Below are 13,565 nucleotides of genomic sequence, written 5' to 3'. Positions count from 1 at the left end.
AAATTCAGATATCTCTTTGATATACTGATTTCCTTTCTTTTGCGTATGTATTCAGCAATGGGATTGCTGGATTATATGGTAATTCTATTTTTAGCTTTTTGAGGAACCTCCAAACTATTCGCCATAGTGGTTGTACTAATTTATATTCCCATCAACAGTGTATAAGTGTTCCCTTTTCTCCACATCTTTGCCACCATTAGTTATTGCCTGTCTTTTGAATAAAAGCCATTTTAACTGAGGTGAGATGATATCTTATTGTAGTTTTGATTTGCATTTCTCTGATGATCATTGATATTGAGCACCTTTTCATATGCCTGTTTGCCATTGGTATGTCTTCTTTTGAGAAATGTCTATTCAGATATTTTGCCCACATTTAAATTGAATTATTATATTTTTTTCCTATAGCGTTGTTTGAGCTTCTTATATATTCTAGTTATTGATCCCTTGTCAGATGAGTAGTTTGGAATCGTTTGCAAATATTTTCTCCTGTTTTTGGGGTTTTCTCTTTACTTTGTTTATTGTTTCCTTTGCCGGGCAAAAGCTTTTTAACTTGATGTGATCCTATTCAGGATCATATTGTTTAATTTCTCTCTGTTTATATAGTTTCCAAAATTCCTATTATGATTGATTTGTAGTTTTATTCCATTGTGGTCAGGGAAGATGCTTGATATTATTTCAAATTTTTTGAATGTTTTAAGACTTGTTTTCTGACCTAACCTATGGTCTATCCCTGAGAATGATCCATGTGCTGAGGAGAAAAATGTGCATTCTGCAGCAGTTGGATGAAATGTTCTGTAAATATCTATTAGGTCTCTTTGTTCTGTAGTGCAGATATTTCTTTGTTGAGGTTCTGTCTGGGAGATCTGTCCAATACTGAAAGTGGAATGTTGAATTCTCCAAGTATTACTGTATTAGGGTCTGTCTCTCTCTGTAACTCTAATAATATTTACTTTATATAGCTGGATACTCCAGTGTTGGTTGCATATATATTTATAATGGTTATGTTCTCTTGATGAATTGATTCCTTTATCATTATATAATAATCTTCTTTGTCTCTTCTTACAGTTTTTGTCTTGCAACCTATTTTGTTTGATATCAGTATAGCTATTCCTGCTCTTTTTTAATTTCCGTTGTGATGGAATGTCTTCTTCCATGCCTTTATTTTTAGTCTGTGTGTGTCTTTACAGGTGAAGTGTGTTTCTTTTAGGCATCAGATTATTGGGTCTTGTTTTTTTATCCATTCAGCTACTCTGTGTCTTTTGACTGAAGGATTTAGTCTATTTACATTCAGTGTTGTTATTGATATGTAAGGACTTACTCCTGCCATTTTGTTACTTGTTTTTGGTGATTTGCAGTCTTCCTTTTAATGAGGGTGAATTTTTTCTGATGGTATGCTTTAATTTCTTTCTTTTTATTTATTTAATTTTTGGTACCCATTGTGTGTTTTTCTATTTGCGGTTACTATGAGGCTTGCAAATACTATCTTATAACCCACTATTTTAAACTGATGACAACTTAATACTAATTGCATATACAAACAAACACACAGAAAACTAACAGAAACTCTACACTTTAACTTTGTTCCCTGGCTTTTAAATTTTTTGTTGTTTCTCTTTATGTCTTGTACTATGTCTTGAAAAGTTGTTGTAGTTATTTTTTATTGGTTCATTTAGTCTTTCCGTGTAAGACAAGAGAAGTTTACATATCACAAATTACAGTGTTATACTATTCTATGTGTTTTTGTGTGCTTGCTGTTAGCAGGAAGTTTTGTGCCTTTATATGATTTATTCTTGCTCATTAACATCCTTTTCTTTCATATTGAAGAGCTCCCTTTAGTATTTCTTGTAGGACATGTCTAGTGTTGATGAAATCCCTCAGCTTTTGTTTGTCTGGGAAAGTATTTCTCCTTCATGCTTGAAGGATATTTTCACTGGATTTACTATTTTAGAGTAAAAGGGTATTTTTCCTTCAGCACTATAAATATGTCATGACCCTCTCTCCTGGCCTGTAAGGTTTCCACTGAAGAGTCAGCTGCCAGATGTATTGGAGCACCATTGTATATTATTTGTTTCTTTTCTCTTGCTGCTTTTAGAATTCTTTCTTTATCCTTGACCTTTGGGAGTTTGATTGTTAAATGGCTTGAGGTTGTCTTCTCTGGATTAAATGCACTTGGGGATCTATAATCTTCTTGTACTTGAATGTTGATATCTTTCTCTAGGTTCGGGAAGTTCTCTATTATAATCCCTTTGAATAAACTCTTTACCCCTGTTTCTGTACCTCCTCTTTTAGGTCAGTAATTCTTAGATTTACCTTTTTGAAAATGTTTTATTAATCTTGTAGGCGTTTTTTCTTTTGTCTCATCTGACTATGTATTTTCAAATAGCCCATCTTTAAGCTCACAAATTCTTCTGCCTGATCAGTTCTGCTATTGAGACTGATACATTCTTTTTTTTTTTTTTGAGACAGAGTTTCGCTGCTGTTACCCAGGCTGGAGTGCAATGGCACGATCTTGGCTCACCACAACCTCCGCCTTCTGGGTTCAAGCAATTCTCCTGCCTCAGCCTCCCGAGTAGCTGGGACTATAGGCGCGTACCACCATGCCCAGCTAATTTTTGTATTTTTAGTAGAGACGGGGTTTCACCATGTTGACCAGGATTGTCTCGATCTCTTGACCTTGTGATCCACCCGCCTTGGCCTCCCAAAGTGCTGGAATTATAGGCGTGAGCCACTGCGCCCGGCCAAGACTGATACATTCTTTAGCATGTCAGTTGCATTTTTCAACTATAGAATTTCTGCTTAATTCTTCTTAATTATTTCAATCCCTTTCTTAAATTTATCTGAAAGAATTCTGAATTCCTTCTGTGTTGTCTTGAAGTTCTTTGAGTTTCTTCAGAACAGCTATTTTGAATTTTCTGTCAGAAAAATCATATATCTCTTTTTCTCCAGGATTGGTCTCTAGTGCCTTACTTAGTTGTTTGAGGAGGTTATGTATTCCTGGATGGTGTTGATAGTAGTAGATGTTCTTTGGTGTCTGGGCATTGAAGAGTTGGGTACTTCCTGTAGTGTTCACAGTCTGAACTTGTTTGTGCCTATCCTTTTTTTTTAAGATGGAGTTTTGCTGTTGTTACCCAGTCTGGAGTGCAATGGCACAATCTCGACACACCACAACCTCCGCCTCCTGAGTTCAAGCAATTCTCCTACCTCAGCCTCCCGAGTAGCTGGGACTACAGGCACGCGCCACCATGCCCAGCTAATTTTTTTGTATTTTTAGTAGAGACGGGGTTTCACCTTGTTGACCAGGATGGTCTCAATCTCTTGACCTCATGATCCACCCGCCTCGGCCTCCCAAAGTGCTGGGATTATAGGCGTGAGCCACCATGCCCGGCCTGTGCCTATCCTTTTTGGGAAGGGTTTCCAGGTATTCTAAGGCCAATAACACTGTGTTTTGCAGACTCGTAGAGGTGCCACCTTGGTGATCTTGGATAAGGCAGAGGAATTACCCGGATCACCAGGCAGAGACTCTTGTTCTTTTCCCTTACTTCCTCCCAAATAAATGGAGTCTCTTTCTCTGTGCTAAAGCCCCTGGAACTGGGCGTGTGGTGATGCAAGCACTCTGGCCACCACCACTCTGACTGCACTGGGTCAGACCTGAAGCCAGCCCAGCACTGGGTCTTGCCCAGAGCCCTTCCCTTCAGGGGAGTAATTTCCTTCAGGCCCCTGGCATGTCCAGAGACAGTTTGTAAGCCAGAGATTGGAGTTAAATACCTTAATAGTTTACCTGATGTTCTATTGTACTGCAGATAAGCTAGAACTCACACCATAATACAGAGTCCTTCCCCCTCTTCTCTTTCCTTTCCACAGGTAGAGGGCCCTCTCCCTGTGGCCACCACCACCATTGGTTTAGAGGGATTCTGCCAGGCCACCACCAATATTCACTTAAAGCCGAAGTGCTCTTCCATCACCTTGTGGTGAATCCTGCCTGGCCTGGGACTTACCCTTCCGGGCAGTGGGTTCCCCTTTGGCCCAGGGCAGTTACAGAAATGCTGTTCAAAAGTGTAGGCCTGGGCAGGACGCAGTGGCTGCCACCTGTAATCCCAGCACTTTGGAAGGCCGAGACAGGTGGATTATCTGAGGTTAGGAGTTTGAGACCAGCCTGGCCAACATGGTGAAACCCTGTCTCTACTAAAAATGCAAAAATTAGCTGGGTGTGGTGGTGTGCACCTGTAATTCCAGCTACTTGGGAGGCTGAGGCAGGAGAATTGCTGGAACCTGGGAGCTGGAGGTTGCCGTGAGCTGAGATCACACCACTGCACTCCAGCCTTGGCAACAGATAGAGACTCCGTCTCAAAAAAAAAAAAAATGTGTAGGCCTGACTTGGGGACCCCAAGAACTTGCTTGTTGCTCTACCTTACTTACTGTGGCTGAGCTGGTACCTAAGGTGTAAGACAAAGTCCCCTTTACTTTTCTCTCTGCTTTTCTCAAACAAAAGGAGTCTTTCACTGTAGCCACCACAACTGGGAATGTGCTGGGTCACACCTGAAGCCAGCACATCTCAGAGTCTCATCCAATGCTCATGATTCACTCCTTGGGTATTGCTGCTGGTTATTCAGGGCCCAAGGGTTCTTTAGTCAGCAGGTGATGTATCCTGCCAGGACTGGGTTTTTTCCCTTCAAGGCAACAGGTTCCCTTTTGGCCTAGAGTGGGTTTAGAAATGTTCAGGACCTCGGGCCTGTAATGTGGGCCTCACAACTCTGCCCAGTGCCATATCCTACTGTGGCTGAGCTGGAATCCAAGATGTAAGACAGTCCTCTTTACTCTTTGTTTGCTCCTTCAGCAGAAGAAAGGAGTCACTTCTATTGCAGCTGCCTTGGTTTGGGGGATTGATGACGCAAGCACTCCCTTAGCTATGGCAGCTGGTGTCTTCCTAAATCATATGCCACCCTAGTCCACTTACTGTAAACCCAGCCTAGTGCTAGTAGCCTAGGAATTGCAGTCCTTGTGCCCTAGATTGTCTTTTAAGTTCATCTGGGACCCCAGAGTGCTTCAGCTCACGGTGATGAGGCTTGCAGGGAAACTCAGGTTCTGACTGCTGGGATAGATGCTTCCTGTCTAGCTAGGGCTCGTCCGAATGCTCCCTCCATGTGCTGGCAGTGGCTGAGCCCACCATGGCTTTAGTCTCCACTGTGACAGGGTAGCACTGAGTTCAATGTAAAGGCCCTCAGTCACTGTGCCCTTCCTTTCTCAAGTGCATAGGTACTCTCTCCACACCACATGGTTGCTGCAGGGGGTTGAGGGAGGGGTGGCATTGGCAATGCAAGACCATCTTTTCTGCCTTCCTCGATGCCTCTTTTAATGATATGAAGTCAAAACTAGGTACTGTGATTGCTCACCTGATTTTTGGTTCTCATGACAGTGCTTTTCTGTGTGATGGTAGTTAAAATTCAGTGTTCTAGTGGGGGAACCAATGATATAGGCTTCTGTTTCACCATCTACCTGCCTCCATAATCTGATTCTTACTTGGAAATTCTTACAGCTAAATATCTCCTGTCCAGATTCCTTGCAGGGTTCTATAGGGAAGATCACTTATCTTTATCATACAAACTTTCACTCTTAATGTTGTAATTCTTATTTACCTATCTACGAATGAATATTATATAGCTGTGGGATGACTTCAGGCAAGTTATTTAATCTCTCTATGTTTCTTTGGTGTTAAATATAAACTGAGTTGTTTTGAGGATTAAATGAGGTAATTTCTAGCACAGAGTAAGCACTTAGTAAATAATAGCTGTTACTATTATCTCTCTTCAGCCAGGCTGAGGTCTTAGAGGGCAGTGCTCTCATAGTGTTCTTTGTATCTTCTGCAAGTACTTACCTGAGATGTCCCAGAAATAGTAAAAAATGTTTAATATTGTTTCCTGATTTCTTGAGTCTTGCTGGTATGTATAAGAATTTTTTACACTGGGTTTCTTTGGACAAGTTTCCTAAGAGGTGCTTGTTTGTAGTTCCGAAACATTGGATTCAAATTCCGTTTGTAAGTATTTTTTTTGTTGTTTTTGAGATGGAGTTTTCGCTCTTGTTACCCAGGCTGGAGTGCAATGGCGCGATCTTGGCTCACCGCAACCTCCGCCTCCTGGGTTCAGGCAATTCTCCTGCCTCAGCCTCCTGAGTAGCTGGGACTACAGGTGTGCGCCACCACGCCCAGCTAATTTTTTGTATTTTTTTTTTAGTAGAGATGGGGTTTCACCATGTTGACCAGGATGGTCTCGATCTCTTGACCTCATGATCCACCCACCTCAGCTTCCCAAAGTGCTGGGATTACAGGCGTGAGCCACCGTGCCCGGCCTCCATTTGTAAGTTTTAACTATTTTAGAAAAACAGCAATAATCTGTGAACTCAAATGTTATAAAATAGGATTTTAAATGATAAAGATTATCAGTCCTTATAGTTGTTCATGCCTGTAATCCCAGCATTTTGGGAGGCTAAGGTGGGAGGATCACTTGAGGCCAGGAGTTTGAGACCAGCCTGGGCAACATAGTGAGACTTCATCTCTACAAAAAGAATTTTTTTTAATTAGCCAGGTGTGGTTGTGTACACAACCGGAGGAACAGTTCAAGACTCTTATCTCCCCTCCCCTTACGGGATACAAGTACGTGATGAGGAAAGACGTTCCTTCTTTGCCATGTTTACTGCAAGAATGAAGACCATTCCAAGCAATCAGACTGTCGACATTCCAAAAAATGTTGATGTTACTCTGAAGAGACTCACAGTTATCGTGAAGGGCCCCAGAGGAACCCTGCGGAGGGACTTCAATTACATCAATGTAGAACTCAGTCTTCTTGGAAAGAAAAAAAGAGGCTTCAGGTTGACAAATGGTGGGGTAACAGAAAGGAACTGGCTACTGTTCAGACTATTTGTAGTCATGTACAGAACATGATCAAGGGTGTTACGCTGGGCTTCTGTTACAAGATGAGGTCTGTGTATGCTCACTTCCCCATCAACGTCATTATCCAGGAGAATGGGTCTCTTGTTGAAATCTGAAATTTCTTGGGTGAAAAATACATCTGCAGGGTTCAATGAGACCAGGTTTGCTTGTTCAGTATCTCAAGCCCAGAAAGATGAATTAATCCTTGAAGGAAATGACATTGAGCTTGTTTCAAATTCAGTGGTTTTGATTCAGCAAGCTACAACAGTTAAAAACAAGGATATCCGGAAATTTTTGGATGGTATCTATGTCTCTGAAAAAGGAACTGTTCAGCAGGCTGATGAGTAGGACCTTAGAGTTGTCCAGCTACAGAAACAAGATGCCTATCATAGCTAAGACCTACTTGTGATATTTAAATGATGCAATAAAAGACCTATTAGTTTGGGGGGAAAAAAAAAAGACTCCTCAATTAAAAAAAAAAAGACTCATTGTATTAACATCTGCTAAATTGATTCATTTTTATGCTTTTCCTATCATCTTTGTAAACAAGACGATCCTGACGTTAATGGGTAAACTGTTAAAAACAAACTGCAAAACAAACTTGTTGACATTTGCAAATATTTCTCTCCATAAATTTTAATTGTGTGAATTTTAAAAATACAAAAATAAATAAAATAGGATACAGGAATGCAATTGACACATAACCTCTGCTTTCATTGATTTGTATTACTCAGATGAGGCTTATTGTTGCTGTTCATTGATTTTTATAATAAATTCATTCTACAAATTTAAATAAAAATATACCTGTTCTAATTAAATGTTGACTTACCTTTGGAAAGAGGAGACACTGATTAGTAACTTGCTTGTTTTTATGTATTTCTTTGCTAAGCATTTATTATACTGTTGTTATGTAATAGGTATAAGGCTCTAAGCTAACAATATAGGTTTGACAGGCTACAACTGGCAGCCTTTGGTTAAACACAAACTCATTATGTTTCCACAGAATTGTGCATTTAGAAGAATACTTTATTGCTTTAACAATCTTTGGAAACACTGACTTGTAAAGTATCCTATGTCTCTGAGTCAGCTAACTCCCATCTTTTGCTTTTTCAGGGGTCCAGCTGGAGTAAGAGCTCAAGCCCTGGATAGAGATGGAAATCTGGTAGAAGATTTTGTATTTGATGGAGGAGTTGGGGATATTGGAAATCGCATTCTTCACGTGAGAAATGCACCTTCCCCTGCTGCTACTTCTTCCATCGCAATTTCTGGAATGATTGCAGATGAAGTGCAACAAAGATTTGAATTGTGAATAATGAAAGGAGCTAGGTATGCACTAAAATCTCCATGTCAGCAACAAGAATGTACTAATTTCATTCTTTAATATCAAATATGTTTTTTAAAATTTCATTTTTATGTGAAAGATAACCACTGAATTGTTAAAATGATGTAACATAGAAATAATAATTTTCTACAAAAATTAGCCAGGCATAGCGGTACATGCCTATAATCCCAACTATGGAGGCTGAGGCAGGAAAATCACTTGAACCAAGAAGGTGGAGGTTGCAGTGAGCTGAGATTCAGCCACTGCATTACAGCCTGGGTGACAGAGCAAGAAAATAATAATAATAATTTTTTAAATGTTAGGCTGGGGGCTGGGGCTCACGCCTTCAATTGCCAGCACTTTGGGAGGCCAAGGCAGGCAGATTGTAGTCCAGGAGTTTGAGACCAGCTTGGGCAACATGGTGAAACCTTGTCTCTACAAAAAATTAGCTGGGTGTAGTGCCTGTAGTTCCAGACACTCAGTAGGCTGAGGTGAGAGGATCACTTGAGCCCAGGAGATCCCGGCTGCAGTGAGCTATGGTCATGCCACTGCCTTCTAGGCTGGATGAATGAGCAATACCTTGTCCAAAAAAAAATTCCAGCCTGGGCAACATGCTGAATGAAACCCTATCTCTACAAAAAATAAAACAATTAGCTGGGCATGATTGGTGTGTGCCTGTAGTCCCAGCTACTTGGGGACTGAGACAGGAGAATTGCTTGAGCCTGGGAGGTCAAGGCTACAGTGTGCCATGTTTGTGCCACTATACCCAGTCTGGGCAAAAAAGTGAGTCCATGTCTCAAAAAATAAAAATAGCATAAATTCCATGCCATGGTGTGATCTCGGCTCACTGCAACCTCTGCCTCCTGGGTTCAAGTGATTCTCCTGCCTCGGCCTCCCAAGTAGCTATAATTACAGGCACCCACCATGATGCCTGGCTAATTTTTTGTATTTTTAGTAGAGATGGAGTTACACCTTGTTGGCCAGGATTGTCTCGAACTCCTGATGGCAAGTGATCCACCTGCCTCGGCCTCCCAAAATGCTGGGATTACAGGTGTGAGCCACCTCACCAACCCTAAATCTCTGACTGTGTTAATGACCTGTCCTTTCCAACCATGACCTAGAGAAGATTTGGCTTTTTAAGAATTTTGGAGGGCCAGGCACGGTGGCTCATGCCTGTAATCCCAGCACTTTGGGAGGCTGAGGCAGGTGGATCATAAGGTCAGGAGTTCAAGACCAGCCTGGCGAAGATGGTGAAACCCTATCTCTACTAAAAAAAAATACAAAAATTAGCTGGGCATGGTGGCACACACCTGTAAGCCCAGCTACTCAGGAAGCTGAGGCAGGAGAATTGCTTGAACCTGGGAGGTAGAGGTTGCAGTGAGCTGAGATTGTGCCACTGCACTTCAGCCTGGGCAACAGAGCGAGACTCTGTCTCAAAAGAAAAATTTACAGAAAGATGGCATAAAAATGGGTTATTTTCTTAAATCATTTTTTCAGCGTTATACTATCTAAGTTCATTTGGTCTCTCCTAGGCAAGAAAATATATTGTAGGTTGCAAACTTTCTTTTAATTTTGAAGAGTCATAAAACTCACATTATTTAGAGCAACAATATTTGTATTTGGAAATTAAAAATTCATGATTTCAAGACAATACACAAAATCTACATTTTTGAGTAGTTTGAATAAGATTCTTAGTTATAATATTCATAGGAAATAACAAAACAAACTCAAAACCTTTTTTATTTCCAGCTCTTTGTAACTGATGTGGTATAGTATCATCATTACATCTAAACAGCAGTACACTGAGTGGTTATCCTGTTCTTCAGTCTCTGTGGCTGAAAAATGAAATAACTTAGAAGAGATAGGTTTTCATGAGAGCAGTTTAGAATCCTGACACTGATGTGTAGAACTCTGTCATTTTAAAAAGATATTTATCTATTATATTTCTGATCTTTAGTCACAGTAAGGCTCTCAAAATATTGGCCAAGATTGCTAATGATTCATACCTACTTGGTTTTTCAGGGCTCCTATAAACTTGTATAAGGATATTTTTCCATTTTTGATAAATATTTAACTTTGAGGCATTCACTTTTGTAAACCGCGAAAGTGCCTTACATTCATGTTTACCTCATGAGCATTTCAAGTTGATTCCCACTGCTGTACTATATCCTGTATATATGTATTGTGTGGTATCTGTTGAAATGATTCTTAGAATTTAGAAAGTTGGGAAATAGAAACATAAATGAAAATGTGGCGACCTGACTGCAGAACTGTGAGTACTGAACCACTTTTAGGTGAGGCATTTTCATCCATTCTGTCTCATTTGCGCTCTCAGGATTCATCTTCTACTCTGTCTTCTTTACTCTTAGCTCTCCAAAGCTATATGATGGATGGGTGAGAAGGATGTGCATTTTGGTTGATAGGAAAAATGTTTCTGTTTTCTTCCTTTCCCCTTCACTTCAAGCATTGGTGATTACAATGATTGAGTTACCTCATCCATTAACTTGAAAGGCTCATCAGCTCCTGTTCAAGAAGTAGCATATCCCAGGTAAACAGAGTAGGCTATTATTCAACACTTGGGTTGAGCATCTAAAGCATTTAGATATCATTGACAGAAGAACCAAGCCCTAATGTGTCTTTGTAACAGCTGATTCCTGCAAGAAATGCAAACACAGGATATTTTTCTGTTCTATTACAAGATTACTAAGAGGTGGAAAATATTATTCTCTATTTCATCAATAGTACAATTGCATACACACTTGTAAATACTGGAATTACAAAAAATGATTGTCCTAAGTGAAGCAGTCCTCAATCCATTTGAGTCTATACAATATCCTGAAAAAGAAACGTGAAAAATTTGTTGAAAGTGTTTTTAATATGTAGGTTATTCTGTTTATAAAGCATTTCATATGTATGTCAATAGGGTTTTGTTGTTTAATGCTGATATAATATTTAAATATTTCTGTATTTCTAACAGAATAAATGTATATAAACATTTAAAATAATTTAATGAACCTTGGTGTTGTAGAGAACATATTTTGTAGTTCCATAAAAACTTCATGCAAATAAATTTTTTATATGTAAAACATAAACTGTTTACTTTATATAGCAGCCAACCTTTTTAAAAAACTCATTTCTGGGTTAGTAGATAATGCAAAATGATGTTGAGTAGTTTACATTTTGGGTAGTTTACATTTTAGGTTTTAACTTCAGAGTGTTCATGAGGAACTCTTGATGTACCAGCAGGTATATTTTTGGTGTTTCGTGTTAAGTAGGTTGACTCTTATGTCCATACATAAATATGTATATCAAAGTCCTTCCCTTGATCCTGTCAGCCTTAGCACTGTTTGGGGAGTTGCCTCTACTGTTGGCAGAATTCCACTTTCCCTGAGGTCATTTGGAATCTACCTGGTAGCCTGTGGGATAACCTTTACTCTTAGAACTTTCTTCAAAGGATGATGGTGAGAGTGGGGTATACTGCCAGGCCTTTGCCTATGGAAGTTTGTAGGGCCTGCTTTTGGAGGCAGTCCAACCCTGATGGCTGTACCTATGAGCTATCCCTGTAAACACAGAAGACATGGTGTCTATATTGTTTAAGGACTGGCTCTGCCCTCCTGGGCCCTTGATCTGTGTCTAGACTTCTTGGTCAGAGGTTTCCTCATCTTTCTGCGCATACACTATTATCTAAGATCTTGTAAACATTTTTGAGTTGTAATCCTAAAGTCAGTTACTAAGCTTTTCTAATACACTCAAAGGGAGATTTTGAAATATCTTCATCAATGCTTAGGGTAGAAGGACAGGGTGAAGTGGTTGGGAAAGCAAAAGCTCCCTGGAGATGTTTTCAAATAGTTTGTACTCATTAAAGAGTTTAAGAATGGAAATACGCCCTGAAGCCCTGAAGGGAATAACAATGTTGATATCAACCAACTTTACTTTTCTGGCCTCAAATCCTAGAAAGTATTGTGTTTTTTTTTTATTATTGTTGTTAATTTATATTATCTTTTGCTTATGGGAAGGGTCTCACATTAAAGTTATGTATTTATATATATGTATATGTGTGTGTGTGTGGATGTGTGTGTGTGTGTGTGTGTGTGTGTATATATATATATTTTTTGAGATGGAGTCTTGCTGTGTTGCCCAGGCTGGAGTGCAATGGCCAGATCTCGGCTTACTGCAACCTCTGCCTCCCAAGTCTAAGCGATTCTCCTGTGTCAGCCTCCTAAGTAGCTGGGATTACAAGCATATGCCACCATGCCTGGCTAATTTTTGTATTTTTAGTAGAGAGGGGTTTCACCATGTTGATCAGGCTGGTCTCGAACTCCAGACCTCGTTATCTGCCCGCCTCAGCTTCCCAAAGGTCTGGGATTATAGGTGTGAGCCACCGTGCCTGGCCTAAAGTTATTTTAAGTTTCTTTTGCCCCTGGGATAAAATGAGAAATTTACCTTTTAGATATGGCGAAAAATGGCAGGTCTTGGAGTGCTCAGGAAGCCCAACTTTGAATATTAGCAAAGACCTGAGGGACAGTGAAAACAGAGGGACCTCTCTCACTAGAGAACCTTGAATTTCAGCCAACTTTGCTTAAAACTGTATCTTTAGAAAAACCTTTTTGTTGCTCTGAAGCAGAATGAAATGGCTACAACAGTAGTTGTTTCTTTCATGCCTTTCAGATTTAATTTTCCTTAAATTTGTCCCCTGGGAATTGAAGAGGTGTCTTTTGGGGATATCAGTTTATTTTTAAATTATTTTTTATTTTCTTTCTTTTGAGATGGAGTCTTGCTCTGTTGCCCAGGCTGGAGTGCAGTTACACCATCTTGGCTCACTGCAACTTCTGCCTCCTGGGTTCAAACCATTTACACGTGGCTTTTTAAAAATATTTTTGGTAGAGATGGGGTTTCACCATGTTGGCCAGACTGGTCTCAAACTCCTGACCTCAAAATGCTTGGTTACAGGTATGAGTCACTGTGCCTGGCCTTTTAATTTTTTTTTTAAGACACAGCCACGCTCTGTCACCCAGGACCCAGGTTGGAGTGCAGTGGCATGATCATAGCTAACTGTAGCCTCAACCTCCTGGGCTCAAGTAATTTTTCTGCTTTAGCCTCTTGAGTAGCTGAGACTACAGGTATGCACCTATATATCCAGTTAATTTTTTTTTTTTTTTTTTAAGGATACGGAGTTTCACTATTTTGCCCAGGATGGTCTGGAACTCATGGGCTCAGGCAATCTTGCCTTGGCCTCCCAACGTGCTGAGATTACGGGCTTGGGTCACTACACCTGCTGTGATAGCAGTTTATAATAAGAGCAGGTTCTTTTGTTCGTTTGGG

The 13,565-nt window shown here is 40.1% G+C and overlaps 1 protein-coding gene and 1 pseudogene across 3 annotated transcripts in view; both read left to right on the top strand.

Moving 5' to 3' along the window:
• The window catches only part of L2HGDH (L-2-hydroxyglutarate dehydrogenase), a 70,156-nt gene extending 58,821 nt beyond the window's left edge, over positions 1–11,335 (top strand). For 2 of the 3 annotated variants that reach the window (XM_054239920.2, XM_002753880.6), the window contains one exon: positions 8,036–11,335. In XM_054239920.2, coding sequence (XP_054095895.1) covers positions 8,036–8,231 — 196 coding nt within the window. In that variant the 3' untranslated portion in view covers positions 8,232–11,335. The remainder of the gene's footprint in view (positions 1–8,035) is intronic. The other variant, XM_054239918.2, reaches the window with a different exon arrangement.
• On the top strand, positions 6,626–7,381 carry LOC118144938 (large ribosomal subunit protein uL6 pseudogene; annotated as a pseudogene).
• Positions 11,336–13,565: the final 2,230 nt, after the last annotated feature.

The sequence above is a fragment of the Callithrix jacchus genome, chromosome 8, assembly GCF_049354715.1.
Source record: "Callithrix jacchus isolate 240 chromosome 8, calJac240_pri, whole genome shotgun sequence".
In the NCBI taxonomy this organism is placed as follows: Eukaryota; Metazoa; Chordata; class Mammalia; order Primates; family Cebidae; genus Callithrix; species Callithrix jacchus.
The sequence above is the reverse complement of the archived record's forward strand: the minus strand, read 5'-3'. Positions and strand labels throughout refer to the sequence as shown.